This window comes from Prosopis cineraria, unplaced genomic scaffold (assembly GCF_029017545.1).
Source record: "Prosopis cineraria cultivar Desert tree isolate PC_DT_omini unplaced genomic scaffold, ASM2901754v1 PC13, whole genome shotgun sequence".
Taxonomy (NCBI): Eukaryota; Viridiplantae; Streptophyta; class Magnoliopsida; order Fabales; family Fabaceae; genus Prosopis; species Prosopis cineraria.
The window spans coordinates 2966611-2981761 of record NW_026555344.1 but is presented as its reverse complement, the minus strand read 5'-3'; the positions used below and the strand labels follow the sequence as shown (position 1 = coordinate 2981761).

General features: G+C 32.6%; 2 protein-coding genes across 2 annotated transcripts; both read left to right on the top strand.

Annotated features, from left to right (window-relative positions):
- Positions 1-6302: 6302 nt before the first annotated feature.
- Positions 6303-7629, top strand: LOC129290659 (homeobox-leucine zipper protein ATHB-12-like). The gene is made up of 2 exons (XM_054927512.1): positions 6303-6759; positions 6865-7629. Exons 1-2 carry the CDS (start codon positions 6370-6372, stop codon positions 7222-7224), a joined length of 750 nt encoding a protein of 249 aa, XP_054783487.1. The 5' UTR covers positions 6303-6369; the 3' UTR covers positions 7225-7629.
- A 397-nt stretch (positions 7630-8026) lies between these two features.
- On the top strand, positions 8027-11932 carry LOC129290658 (uncharacterized membrane protein At1g16860-like). The gene is made up of 4 exons (XM_054927511.1): positions 8027-8532; positions 9405-9560; positions 10728-10939; positions 11397-11932. The coding sequence occupies exons 1-4, from the start codon at positions 8215-8217 to the stop codon at positions 11608-11610; spliced, it is 900 nt and encodes a 299-aa protein (XP_054783486.1). The 5' UTR covers positions 8027-8214; the 3' UTR covers positions 11611-11932.
- Positions 11933-15151: the final 3219 nt, after the last annotated feature.

Here is a 15151-nt window from a genome sequence, read left to right as displayed (position 1 = left end):
CTCTCATTATCTCATTCATTCTACCCTTCTCTCTCCCCCCTTACGTCCATGCATGTTGTTATATAAAATGCATGATATGTTCCTCGAGCTCGTGCTTATCTTCCTTGGGTTCTACTAGCTGTGTTAGTTTCACTTTCACCATACTTCTTGAACTACCTTGGTTTAGTGCATAAACTACATCGAACGACTCCCAAAAGTGTAGCAAAGCCTCGCCATTGTATCTGGCCATCTTATACAATGCACTTATATCGCCTCTAGCTTTATTCGAACAAGTAGGGCGTGGAGTTCGGAGCATCTTCTCTAGCATCTCTTATGGTGCACCCAGATGAAGATAATGGCATTAGTGAAGAGGAGGATGAGATCATAAAAGACAGCTTGAGTATAGTGAGCTATAGAGGACCTCAAGAGAAGGGGGAGAGAGGAGAAGTGGGGATGGTGAGGGACAAAATAAGAAGTAAGATAATGATGAGGATGATACCATACACCATGACCACACCTCTTCTGTCTTGAGTATAGGAGTTTTTTTTATGGTGCTCTAGCAAGGCTCATTGACAACGTGTGTTGCATATTTATATGGAAGAGAGAGAGGCAATGAAGGAGCGAGGGAGACATGGAGAGAGTAAGGAAGAGACAGAGGATGAAGATGATGAAGATAGACATGAGAGTGAGAGGAGAGAGGAGAGAGGAGATAAAAATATAAAAAAAAAAGTTATGTGGGGCTTAAAGTAATATTTATTATAAAAACATTGAAAAAATTTTAAAAGTAGGCCCCATTAGTAGAAAAGTAGACAGAGGAAATGGCAGGGTGTTGGAAGAAAAAATATTTGAGGTTGAGAGATATAAATGACTTATAATTAAGTTTAGGATCTTTATGACCTTCCATGTATATTTTAGGGGCAAAATTGACCCTTAACCCTATATTTTACATATATAACTTCATGATTCATTTTATATTTTATATGGATAACTTCATGCTCCATTTGATATTTTACATGGATAATTTCATGATCCATTTTTCTAAAAATTATATATATAGATAGCTAAACAAACTATAAATAAACAATGAATTAAAAATAAGGTAGTATCTTCAGGATTTGCAATATACTGTGTGGATATAAACTTTAAGATCTACTTTAAGTTCCATTTGTATAGATAACTTTAGGATCCTTAGTAATCGATATATTAAATGTAAATAATTTCAAAATTTACTTTGTATTATATGTGGTAATATTTAGAATCCACCTTATGTTATATGTGAATATCTTTAGATCCATACTATATTTATCCATGAATAACTTCAAGATTCACTCCATGTTATGTGTGGACAACTTTAGGAATCACTATATTCATAATCTATGATTTGTTATTATTGATCATGAAACTTTGTTTGGATTATTATCAAAAAACACAAGTCTCTCATTGTTCATAATTTTTTTATTTTATTGGTTTATATATTTAATTTTTTATGATAAGCTCAGAGTCTATAATTTTTTACAGACTATGTTTGATTTGTTTTGGACAAACAATTATCTATTTTTTGTGTTACTAATCTATGATGCTATATTATTTATATACGATTATATATCAATGATAAACAAATTTATATCTGATTATTTAGTTATATAGATTTACAATAGTATATCAGTGAAAATTGATGTATAAGCCATATTAATGAAAACTTACAGATACCAATTTTATCTTATAGATATGAATATGCTTAATCTTATCATGTTTTATGATGAAAAATGTGATTCGAACAACCATTATATCAATGATTCATACCTTAAAGCGTTGTGGAAGATGCAACTTTATACCTTAATGTCGTGGAAATTATCTACAAAAAACTATGATTGAATGCAAGTCATGAGGTCCAATTGATGGTGCCTTTTGATATTGAAACTTTAACATATAGCATTTTAGAAGTAAAAAATAACAATGATTTTGATATGGTATTTTAATTCATTGAGAAATTTTAATCTTTTTAACTTTCCATTGATTATCTCTATTTTTAATGGACCTTTACCCATACAATAAGTATTTGAACCTTGTTATTAAGGAGCTAGTTCCTTAATTTTGTGTTCTTCTACATTTACCAATAATAAGCATTATAGTGGAGTTGATGAGTTTTTGCAAATGGACGATATTAATGAGGGAGATGCATGTTTTAGTAAATTGGATATTCAAAAAGTTTTGCAACTCTTAACTGTGAAGAGGAATTTTGAATACAAAACTCTTAAATCAAATGGTCAGAGGTTTGATGTTGCTTGCAGTGTTGATAGTTGTAAATGGTATGTGTAGGCCTTAATGGTTTCTTCTTGCTTAAGTTTAGGTCATTAGACGGTATGTTAGAGACTATACTTGTGTTGTTGATGTCACGCATGGTGATCATAAACAAGTAACAAGCCTTATCATTAGGGAACGTGTAATGCAAAAATCTTCTACAAGCAGTTCAATGTATGAACCATCGACATAATGATTGTTTGAATCCTATTTTTCACAATAAAAAATGATAATATTAAACATCCCTATATCTACAAGATAACATGATGTTGGTAAGTTTTCATTGATATAGCTTGTATATTGTATATCACTGATATATTATTGCAAATCAATATAACCAGATAATCATACATAAACTTGTTTATCATTAATTTACAGCCATATATCAATGATGTAGTATTACAAATTAATAACATAAAAAACACATAATCATTTACTCAAAACAAATCAAATATAGTTTGCAAAAAATTCTGAACTCTTAGCTTATCTCAAAGAATCAAATATATAAACTAATAAAATAAAAATCATGAACAATGAGAGACTTGTGTTTTTTGGTAATAATCTAAACAAAGTTTCATGATCATTGATAACAAATCACAGATTATGAATAAATGAACACTATTCAATGAAGATGTTATGAAGAAATATAAAGATAGTAAATAATAGATAAAAGATCCCAACTTAGTCTCCTATCTCAAGAAATGAGAAGCAAAACCAACTTCAATCAGCAGTTTTAATTATATTTTTCACCAATGTGGAATCCTAAAAGTTTTCCTACAAACATTATTATTATCTAAAAAATATTACATTTTGTTTTAAATTATTAGGTGCATATTATACAAAATTCTAAATCATGGACCAGTTATGTGCGATATATTGTTTCTATTTTGGATATATAGCACTGAAAATTTTAGATACTTGTTAAGGGGAGTTTTTGTTAGGTAGAGAAGGAATATCGCATTCTAACTAAATTTGTAAAGGGCCATGCTCTAAATTTTTATAAATTCTATTCACATTTTTTAGGGGCTATATATTTTATGGCCACTGCGCCAATTTTCTCTTTTTTATTTTAGTATATAGAATATAATTGATATGTCTTCCATTTATAGGTACACATATATCAATTAAAATAAAAAATATAAGATAATAAAAATTGAAAGATATTATAGTACCCCCCCGTAAGACATTTTTTGAGGAGTTAAATGTTAAAAAATATAAGGTATTTTTAATCTTTTGAAGTATAATCATTGCCTTTTTAAAGTATCCTTATTGATAGTGACTTTATATTTACTGTAGGGTATTTAATGGAGATAAATATGAAGAGATAGAGTTAATTTAAAAATAGGTAACCATTTTATTGAGAGTGAGATTCGATTAAAAATGCTTTATATTTTGAACAAAAGGAGAAACTAAAAGATATGGGAGAATTTAATATATTGAATATTCACATAATATCTTAATCTTTATAACATGATTGATTTATTGAGAACATTTATTTTAAAAATATATTAATTATATTTTAAAATATTAAAATATCTTATATTTTTTAATATTATATTTCTTAAAAAAAAAAAGAGCCGAAATCCTTGAATGGAGGGAGTAAAATACAAATATATTGAGGATAAAGAGAAACGGATAGGGGAAGACGAAGAGATTGGGACAGATGTACTGTACCGGATAAAAACACACCTCCGCACCGGATACGACATCGGGGTGATAATGCCACGTGTCCAATAGACTTTCAAGGAGGACCGTTGGATTACGCCACGTCATGGAAGAGGAACCGCAGGCTTCCGAAAAGTGATGCTCTGCTTTGGCTATGGGCGCGTGGCAGAATATGGTTGGAGACAAGTGACCGGTGACAGATTCGTGTCCTTGCCAACTTGTTCGATTGGCTCCGAGATTGGATATTTTCTCACCTTCGAATTTAGGAATTTGAGAAAGTTTGAATATGAACTCGTCTTCAGAGTGGGGGAACATTAAAATTCCATGCCAAAATTGTAAAAGGAAAATTACAGCTAGATTCGATGACACTAAACTAAAGACAGTTAAAATCTTGATAATTTTTTTAAAAAAATTAATTTAAAATATTAATTCAGATAATTATAAATATAATAGTTTTAATTATAGATAAGTAATTAAATATCAAATATAACTTTTACATCATAACAAAAATTTTTATTTATCAATGTTTGAATTGATATTTATAATTTATTTTATAAAATATTTTATCAAAATTTTAATTATCATTAATTTAAAATTATGAGATTTAACTGTAAATCTTTCAATTTTAAATGTGAAATCTCAATTCTCCCGAAGTGACATTTATATTTATTTATTTATTGTGTGCTGCAAATGAATTATTCAATCTCTTTTATACATACTCCTTCTATTTAAAAATATAAAGTATTTTTTAAAAAGTTAGATATTTAAAAAATGTAAGGTATTTTTAATCTTTCAAGGTATAATCATTACTTTTTTTTTTCAAAAGTGTCATATTAATAATGACTTTATATTTATTATAGAGTGTTTAATATGAATAAATATAAAAATATAGGGTTAGTTTAAAAGTAGGTAACTATTTTATTGGAGGGATGAGATTCGATTAAAAATATTTTATATTTTTAAACAAAGGGAGTAAGACATTTCTACTTAATATTTCTTTCGTCTCAAATTATAAATTATTTTAGGATAAAATCTTATATATTAATAAAACTTATTAAATATACTTTACAATTTTACTTTTTTAAGATAAGAATATAAACTTTTAAAAACATTTTCATTTAATACTCGATTGATAAAAGAATATTGAAGAGATATAATATATGAGAAGGGTTATATAAAAAAAATATCATTAATAAAACTTTATTTTTATTAAAGTGTCTTATATTTTAAAATATTATTTTTTAAAATATTTTATAATTTAAAACAGAGGAAGTATTTATTCATTTAGAAAAATAGTTAGATAATAATATTCTAAGTTTTTTTTTTCAATTCCTCTTATTTAGCCTCAATAATTAATAATTTGTTCTCACGGGGAGATGAGTACTATCATGGTCTCGATAATTGAATTTTTAACCATGACTGAATCAGAACTTCTGATAAAGATGAAATGACAACAATTAACAACACAAATTGACATCTCTCTCTCACACGATGAGTTAAAAAGGGAAGGTTAATAAATAACAATCAAATGTTGTAAAAGCAAGTTTATATCAACTCAACTTTGGCGAAAACATTTATTTTTTAATATATTTGTGTGTGTTTTTAATGAAGCTAACTTTAGTTGCCATGCAGAGAATTCAACAAAACTGTTTAATAAAATAGACCTCTAAATAGTAGAAAAATATATATATTTAAAAAAAGGGCATGTGTTTAAAACAGTGAAGTACCAAATCTAATTTAATACATTAGTTTGATGGATATCTGTTGCATAAACCAAAAACGGAACGGATGATTCCCAGACAGCTGAGGTAGGCGTGGGAAACATTTGTAGTTGATGAACACTTGTTAATAAACTTTTAATCTAGCGACACCTATTGTATCTTTACAATCCTATCTTCTGTAGTAAAAAGTTACAAGTATCAAAACTTTCATTTGGCTAGAGGGAAAAATATTTTGTCTGTAGTGACAAGAGCCCAGAATTTTTAGAACGATAGCATACGTATAGATATATTTTACGAGAATATTAAAACTAGAATTGTTAAATAATGAAAATCATTTATATAAACTATACAATTAAAATACAGCAAAATGAAAATTTTAGTTGGGCTCTTGCCCCCTACATCGTAGTACCAGAAATATTTGCAGGTGGGATCGCTTCCGCGAATGAAAAGAAATAAAAATAAAAATAATACTCCATGTGTTCTTCGTATATTTGAGCCCATTTCTTTTTATTAAAAAATATTGCAAATATCAGAAACACTGGACATTGGCCAACAATGCAGGGAGGCACTATAAAAAGGCAATAGGTGAAGAGGCCGAAGCCAAGATAAAATCGCCCGACACGAATAAATCTTAATACGAAATCGTCAAATCCTCTTTACATCTTCAACCACTATTGCTTCAATTCTAGAACTCCCAAGAAAGATGTCAGCCCATTGCGAATTCTCGCATTCTGTAGCACCAGAAACATTCAGCACCACACCAACTTATTCTTCTTCTTCATCATCAACAGGAACATCGAACTCCGGGAACAAGAAGAATAGCGATTGCAAGAGAAGGTTCAGTAAGGATCAAATAAAGTTACTGGAGTCCATGTTCGAGACTGAGTCCAGGCTTGACCCCTCAAAGAAGTCGCAGCTAGCTTCAGAACTTGGCTTGCAGCCTCGCCAGGTGGCCATTTGGTTCCAGAACAGACGAGCTCGATCCAAGTCCAAGCACCTTCAACGTTCTTACTCTCTTCTCCGAGCCAATTACGACGTTTTGGCTTCCAAATTCGAGGCTCTTGAGAATGAGAATCATGCATTACAACTAGAGGTACTGCAAAACACTCTTTCGTAGTTTGAATTGCATGTTAGTCACTTAATGCGGTACCCTTTTCCAAGCAGAGGCTAATGATGACGATTGTGCAATCCTGAACAGTTGCAGAAGCTCAAGGATTTGGAAGACCAAACCTTTCGTCGCAAGAAAGTGAAAGATGTGAAAATGATAGATAGAGAGTGTGATAATGGTAATGAAGAGGCCATCAAGTGTGAAGCGGAGGTGAGGCCGAGTCCATCAATAGAAAGATCAGGACAGACACTTGGGATTCTTTCAGATAATGATCGGAGCATAAAGACAGGCTATTTTGGGGTTGAAGATAAACCTACGCTTCTGAACTTTGGTGATAAGCGTACTGATTGTCCCAGGACATCACAAGAAGTTTGGAGAAATTTTGAATCTGCGGATGACCTCTTGGCCCAGTCTGACACTGGTTATCAATGGTGGGACTTGTGGTCCTGAATGAAACAGTGAAGGAAGTTTTGCAAATGGTGATATATAGTTCCGTATTTCTGTTCTTATGAAGTTACATGGAAAAGATCGAGGGCCATACATAACAAAGTGAAGATTTTCTGTTCACATCTTCAGAGTTTAGGTAATGGCCAATGCCGAGTTTGCATCGAGTAAATTAAACTTGAAGGGCATAAGAATGGATTAAGGAAAGGGTCAAAAGGTCTGAGGAAATGGGATGTTTGATTTAAATCTGAATGAGGACAAATATGCAAACTAAACCTTCCTTTTCTTCCACTTTTCCTCTGCTATTTTTAATCCAAGTGCACTGTTAGGAGTGTTTTTTAGCAGACTAAAAATGGCAGGTAAAGAGCAATGCAAGTTACATGCATGTACGGATGTACCTGTTCAAACACAGACCTGGAGGTAGTAATATGATCAGGATTGAATCCAAACCAAAGCTTTTTGTATTTAATCGTTAAGAAATTTGCTTCTACACTGGCATGCTGGCTGGTTTCAAATGGCATTTGACATCGGAAATAAGGTGAGTGCGACACAGCATTCTATTACTGTCAATGACCAGTTGGGTTGCACGACATGAGAAAACATTATTATAATTAATTGTAACCTCTGCGTTAAGACTACACTCACCAATTAATAGACGATGATTCTAATAAAATGGACCATGTCTCATCAAGTTTAAATGCTCATAAATGCACAAAACATTTTTACGAGATCTACCCCTTTTAGGCCCAATAAGGCTTCAATCTAAAACAACTCGGATATTCGTTAAAAGCAAAGAAGCTACCGGCATTCCAAAACCAGGTGGTGTCGTTTTCATGATAATTGCCAGATAAACGACCAATCGTTTAAGCCATCATTTGACATTTCTTACCAGCTTAGCCTTCTCAGCCTGACAGTCTCCTGCCCGAAGTCTCGTCTTTCCCTCTACTCGCTAGCTCGGTAAAGCGTATGAAATTGCAGGGACATTCGTAAGTCGTGATGAACAATTTGTCCAATGCGGCTTTGAGAGACGATAGAAAACATTTTTGCAGCTTCAAACCCATTCCAACCCTCGCTCTTTACATTTTAATACCCCTTTTCTTGTTGGGTCTTGCCGTTTCTGTCTTCTTTCTCATTGTGGTTCGAAATGCAGCTTTCTTCGTCTCCTTCGTTTTGCTCTTTTCTCTCTTTTTCGCTTTCATAGGTTGGAACACCCACAACTGGAGGAAAAAAGGTGCAATTTTTCTCTTCTTCCGCTCTTTTCCTGACTCTGACATTCGCCGTGCTAAAGAGGGTCAGCTCGTAAAGATAACCGGGGTACTATTTCTGTGAACCTTAACTCCTATTGTTGATTGCAAGTTCTGGGTTGTCATAGCATGTAATGGGGAATTAAGGGAGTTCAAAAGTGACGAATAATCCTTTCAAGACATATGAGGGTAAAACTCTGCTGCTTTATACTTGTCGGCATCGAAGAGAATAACTCCTCTTTCAATCTCTTGTATTATCAACATGTTTGACTCCATTTAGCAGTTAGAATAGTTGTTTTTGGATGTGTTATGTTCTGCTAGAATTGAGAGATAATCAATGTTCAAATGAAGTTTTGGTTTAACGATTCCTGTTTTAAAAGAAAAACTTTGGAAGCTAATAGCATCTCTTAGCTGCACCCAGGAACCTTCATTTCACGTTTAAGTTCATGGATCCTGTAAATGTACTTTTCATCAATACTTCATTCTCCTTCCTACAGTTAATTAGTCCACTTTCTACTTTATTTTCTCTCGGGTAAAGCACATCTACAGCAATTAGCTGAATTTGAGGGACAGTGTATATACTTGTTTAGAATGGTCGCATTCCTTGTCAACGTTGTCAATTCCGTGGCTCTATGCTTGCAGTGAGAATCATAGAAGTCCTTGAGACAACTATGCCAATGTATTGTTGTGCTTGTTGTTTGATTCAGATAAAGAAAGAGTAGTCTGCTCCTTTCTGCCTCTTTCTTAGTCTTAGTAAATTAAGGATTTTCCATGTGGTCACATTAGCAACTTATTTCCTAAAATGATCTTACTTCATGACTTTCCTCATTATGCATGGAAAGTTGCAATTTATCAGTTGCAAAGTCGCTATCAGAATTAGGTTAATATTTTGTTCTACTTAATTAAAGGTCCCATCACATTTGGTACTGATGACGATTTCAGCTTGCAACTTGTGGCAGTGTCTCACTGGAATCTTCATATGAAAAGGCAACCAGATGCGTCTATGCATCCACCCTTTTGTATGAATGCAGAGGATTTAGCATGAGACCAGTGAATATAAACAAATCATGCTTTCGTTGGAATTTAGCTTATTGTGAGGTATGTGAGTTACTAGGACTAATTTTTTTTTTTTAACAAATTTCTTATTCTCAGGATTTCCAGCTCTGTTTTTCATGAAAATGACAATGCTTATTTTTATAAGTATGTTTAGTTTAGTTCTGACCTCTTGTTCATCAATTAATATGAGTTGACAGAATTTTCTGGCTGAGATGTGGACATTTCATTAATTTCATTTTTTCAAAACTACCTTGTCATGTCTTTGGCATTGTAATCATAGAAGACGAGGCGAATTTTTTGTTTAATTTGTGCACTGATCTAGGCGCCACAATGTGGGAAATAAGGTGGTGCTGATATAGGTCTCAAAGTGAGGTTGAAAAAAACATAAAACAGTAAAGCTTGGGTTGCTGGGAGTGGCAAAAGATGAAGATGATTCTATTTCTAGCAAAAGTTCAACGTCAGCCACGTTCTCTTCATTCATATTTAGTCACGCAAAACGATTCTAAAATAAATGATTACCTGGTTTTGACGGTGATGATACCTTGCCTTAATATCTGTATATTGTAAAGCTTTTATTTTAGTGATAGTTGGCATTAAGAAAAAGGACGAATGAGAGTCCTGTGCCATTCTCTCTTTCTCCCCCTCCATATTTCATCTAGTTTGAAGTCAAGTCAGTTTGTTTTTTTCCCTCTCATTACTGATATTCAATTCTGCTTTATGAAAGTTTTTCCTTCTATCATGACCATTACAAATATTTCATATAATATGTTTGATTGAAAAAAAAAAAAAAGAAATTCCTGTTCTAATTTGGGATATCTTAGACTTTTGCTTCCCAGCAAGCACTTCTAGTTATGTTAGATTAAATGTATGAAATTTCTTTTACTGAAGCCTCTCCCTTGATTTCCTGCCTCCTATATTAGTCATGAATGTCAAGAAAGCACTCCTTTTCCTGATCTTATGTTTCTGCACATAACAAAGAGAATGATGACCACATCATCCTACCATGGTGGACATAAAGTCTGCTAGGCATTGCGATGAAAATGGCCACTTCATGGATGAGACAAATAGCACAGCATTCTGTATTGACTTTTGTGCCTTAGTTGATCTGATTATCCGAAAGATCTAATTCAGCAGCTTATTTGAACTTATAATTGAAAGTAACCCATGGCTGATGAAGTTTAATATTATTCTTCTGGTTAATCCTGACAGAGGTTCTCTACAGACTTTTACATAACAGACCAGAAGTCTGGGACACAAGTGGTGGTGAAAGCCGGTTCCGGCAGCAGGGTTATACCATTAATTGCAGAGAGCCAAATTATTCATACCACAGGACAATGCAGAATCTTATCTCCTCACTTGAGAAAATGGTTAAAGGACCGTAACCTCTCCGCTGAAGCTCGATTTCTGCGTCTAGAAGAAGGGTAATACTCATGGAAGATTGAAATTATATTATAGCATGTGTTTACCATCACCTCCTAAATCCTAAGCATGTACATCAGCTCATAGGACATATGATGGTCTCAATTCTCAAACGCTGAAACAGGATAAAGACACTAAGATGATAACATTTGAAGTGAGCATTTGTAATTTGAACAGTTAATGCCATGTTTGCTAATTGCTTCTAACACATTTTGGATACAGGTCCATGGCTCTATGCAAATCCAGATTTATTGTAATTTTGGAGTGGCTGTATATAATATATTTGGAGAGAAATAGAGAGGAAAGAGTACAAGTGTGGGAAAAAAAAATGTGGGCCTCATGTACTGTCGTGCTATTTTGTGACACTTTCTCAATGATTGCATGTTTGGAAAGGATCCAATTGGGATCCTGGCTTCATTGGTAGATCTTATGAATTGACATTTCCATAAATATGGGCAGGTATGTACAGGAAGGTAGCTCTGTGACGGTAATTGGAATGTTGCATAGAAACGATGATATTGTCATGATCATTGAACCACATGGGGTAATTTCCACAGGATGTATGTGGCAAAAGCTTCTTCTCCCTGTTGACATTGATGGGCTCCTAATTGGGATCTCTCAGATGACTGTCCCTGTGACCACCCAAGAGTCAGGCCAGCCCATAGAACAGTAATGTCTAACATACGAAATTAATTGTCATCTAGGATGATTTTGATGGTGAGAACGTCTTTTATAAAGTATAAACCTCACTCTTTTTGGTTATATACTTCAAAATTTGAAAAATATGCATCCTCACTGTTTTTGTTAACTTTGGTTCTTTCCCACCAAGATATCCGTTTTTTTAGCTTATGCTTCAGTTATTGCTTATTTGATGTGTAGGATTCGGAAGATATCTTTTCCTGTGAAATGTCTTCTGATTCAAGTTGTTGAGTTTGATATGGTTCGAACCCTTGTTTCCATAATTTTTGCTTCATGAATTTTATGAATTTTATGTTTCTCGAGCGGTGATATTGTTCCTAAACAAGTTGCTGAATTCTTTGCAAGTATTTACCTGTATTTCGAATATAACATGATGCCCATTCCAGTAACATGTTCATCAAATCTGAGAATATATGGAATAAATTTTTATGTAATGTTTAAATTAATCAGAAAGCCTACGCTGCTTCTTTCTATGTGGTCTATAAGTTTATTGGCTTTAATATAATGACGCCAGTCCTGAATCAAAACTTGTAGGGAGCCGAATTGTTCACAATACAGGAATGATATTTAGCTCATTTCAGGAGTTTAGTTTTGATTAATTGGAATTGTATTGTAGGATAAAAGCAGGGCTTAAGTTGCACCTTATTTGCTGGTCAAAAAAATAATGACATTGCACCTTGTTTTCAGAGGACCAAATTTGGGCTCATTTTGAGCCTTACTACTTATTGTGAATTGTTGTCTCATGTTTTGTTTTTCTTTTCTTTTCTTTTTTTTTTTTAAATACTTGGATAAGCTATTCTTCGAAGGGAATGATACTTACAATTTAAGGCTTGCGAGGGATTAAGTATTGCTTATTCCCATTTTAGTTAGAGGGGATCAAAGGGAGGAGATATTCGGATGAAATCTGTTTTTTTTTTTTAAAGGATAAGCGAGGTTATAAAACTTGTGGTAAAAATATGAATGAAAAAGTAAAGAAAATTAATAAAAATGTTTTAAACAAGATACCTGACAAAACTCGATTTCTATTCTGTCCCCTTAATCCTTTGTGTAAACTAAATTATCTTCCTTTAGATCATACAACTTATGAGAATAGGCATGATGATATAGCAATATTTTGTTTTGCTTTTAATAATTTAGTCATTTTTTACTTATGGAAGGGTCACCTTAATAATTTAATGGGTGATTTTGGCAAATAAAAAATATTAATTGTTGATGTAATCCATCATCATGAAAAGCAATGCTTCTTTTTAATATAAAGCAATGGAGTTACTAATCGCAAAATATGCATTTTTTTTTCCCAAAAAAAGGGAATAGCTACTGATATTGATGGCTTATTTTGCTCCCTACCATTCTTTGGGCAAAAGTTCAGTCAAAAGAAATTTATGGGATTGGATAAAGTCTTTGACTAACAAAAGTTTAATTACGAAGGGCTATACAAGGTTTTATAATTAGGCCTATTAAGCTATGTTCAGCACCATTTTTACACAACTAGATGACGATTAGGATTAGAGCCATCTAATGGTTTTGTGGGCTCAAAAAAATTTAATGGGCCTATCATTGTGGCTCTTTGTGGATCACCTAAACCTCTTTCGGTGATATTATCATTTGCAGTTCCATGATTTATCATCATGTATCACATTGATATCAAGTTAGGGTTATTTTCGACACTCAGATTAGATATTTAGAAATTTGAAAAATGTACATAATATTCTTTAAGGATACGTTTGGATTGATGCTATAGTAAGGGAAAAATGTATCTAGTCTTTTTTTAAAAAAATAAATCGACATCAAATCTTATTTTCTATCTCTCTTTCTATAAATTCCAAGTAATAAATCAAGGAATGACGTAGGAATGAAAATGAGCTTTGACTGTAGTGAGAAATTTGCATCGACCAAACTTAAACTCGTTTGGATCAATTTCATTGCCATATTAAACTAGATTTGAATCAATTTTCATGATTGTGATTTCCAATGTGCGCCAATTTAGAATAGTCATCCTTAAAGATTACTCTTTCTGTTAAAAAATATAAGATATTTTTAATTGAATCTCACCTTCCAGTAAACTCATTAATTATTTTCAAATTAATACCATCTTTTCATAATTACCTATATTTAATAAGATATTTCACTTTAAAGTAAATATAAAATAATCTATTCATTAGGGACATTTTTTTTAAAAAAATATAATGATTATACCTTGAAACATTAAAAATGTCTTATATTTTATAATATCTATTTCATTAAAAAGTACATTATATTTTTTAATAGAGAGAGTATTTTTTAATGCACAAGAGTGAAACAATTGGTAAAAAGATAATTAGAAATAGTATAGGCCAATTTCAATATTAAATTCATTGCAACTTTAAACAATGAGACTAATGTCATGTGACAAGCGACTCATTAATTTTTATTGTCATATAATATTTTTGGTTTTATTTTTAAAAACAAAAAATTTCTAGTCAAAGTTAAGTTTATGCCTCTTAATATTTCATAGTGGACATAATCAAATGGGGCAATAGGAAGGGCTTTAAATTAAGGATTAAATTTCGTTTGTATCCCTGAAGTATACTTTTAAGTATCTTATATTCTATTTTGGTCCAATCAATCCCCTTAAACTTTTAAAACCGGATTACCCAATATTCTATCATTAAAATGAAGCTATGGATGTTTAAGTGATGCACAGGTGTCATCTGAGGTGTCCATTTTTTTGCTTCCGTCTTAGCTTATGTGGCCCTCTCATTTCTCTCATCCATCTTCCTCTTTCATGTTCAAGAAATTGCCCTTTTCGACTCCTCTTGCCCGAACTTGTCTCTTCCATCTTCTCCATTCCTCTTGTCCGAGCATTAAAAATTTGAATTATAGATTTTCTAGATTTTTTGCTTCCATCTTCCTCCTTCATCTTATCTTTGATTTGTGTTGTCGGATGGTGGTGGTTGGTTGTTGTTCCTGCCTTTTATTTTTCCTTGATTTTGACTGTGGCTGGGTTTATTTTGGTTTGACGGGTCGAAAGTCATTGAAGTTTTGAAGAAAGGAGACCAAAAGTTCTACGAAAATAGGGTTAGAGATGCAAGTGATATTTGTTTGCACAAGTGATGAATCTAGTAGTGGATTTTGATTGCTTCTTGTCTTTTCCTTTTCTGATTGAGCATACTCCATCTGTCAGGGTGAATCAAACTGTGAGTTCTGAGTTCGATTTCTCGTCGAGTTCACAAATTTCGTTTGCCTTTTTCGGTTAGATTTTTGGATTTTGGCTGGAAGGAGAGGGAGTATTTTTTTTTTCCCTTAAAAAAATTTGGCTCATTTGCCAGGTGGAGGATGTGAGTGACATGTGGGCGTACATGTAGGCAAAACTAGTCAACACGCATACATTTGATGGCCAGCGTTCAATAATTTAATGGCAGGACTAGGTGATCTGATTTTGAAAGTTTAAATGGTTGATTGGATTAAAGAAGAGTATATGGTATTGAGTGCTTTTTGGAGTGTAATTTAGGGGCAAAAATGGACTTTAATTCTTA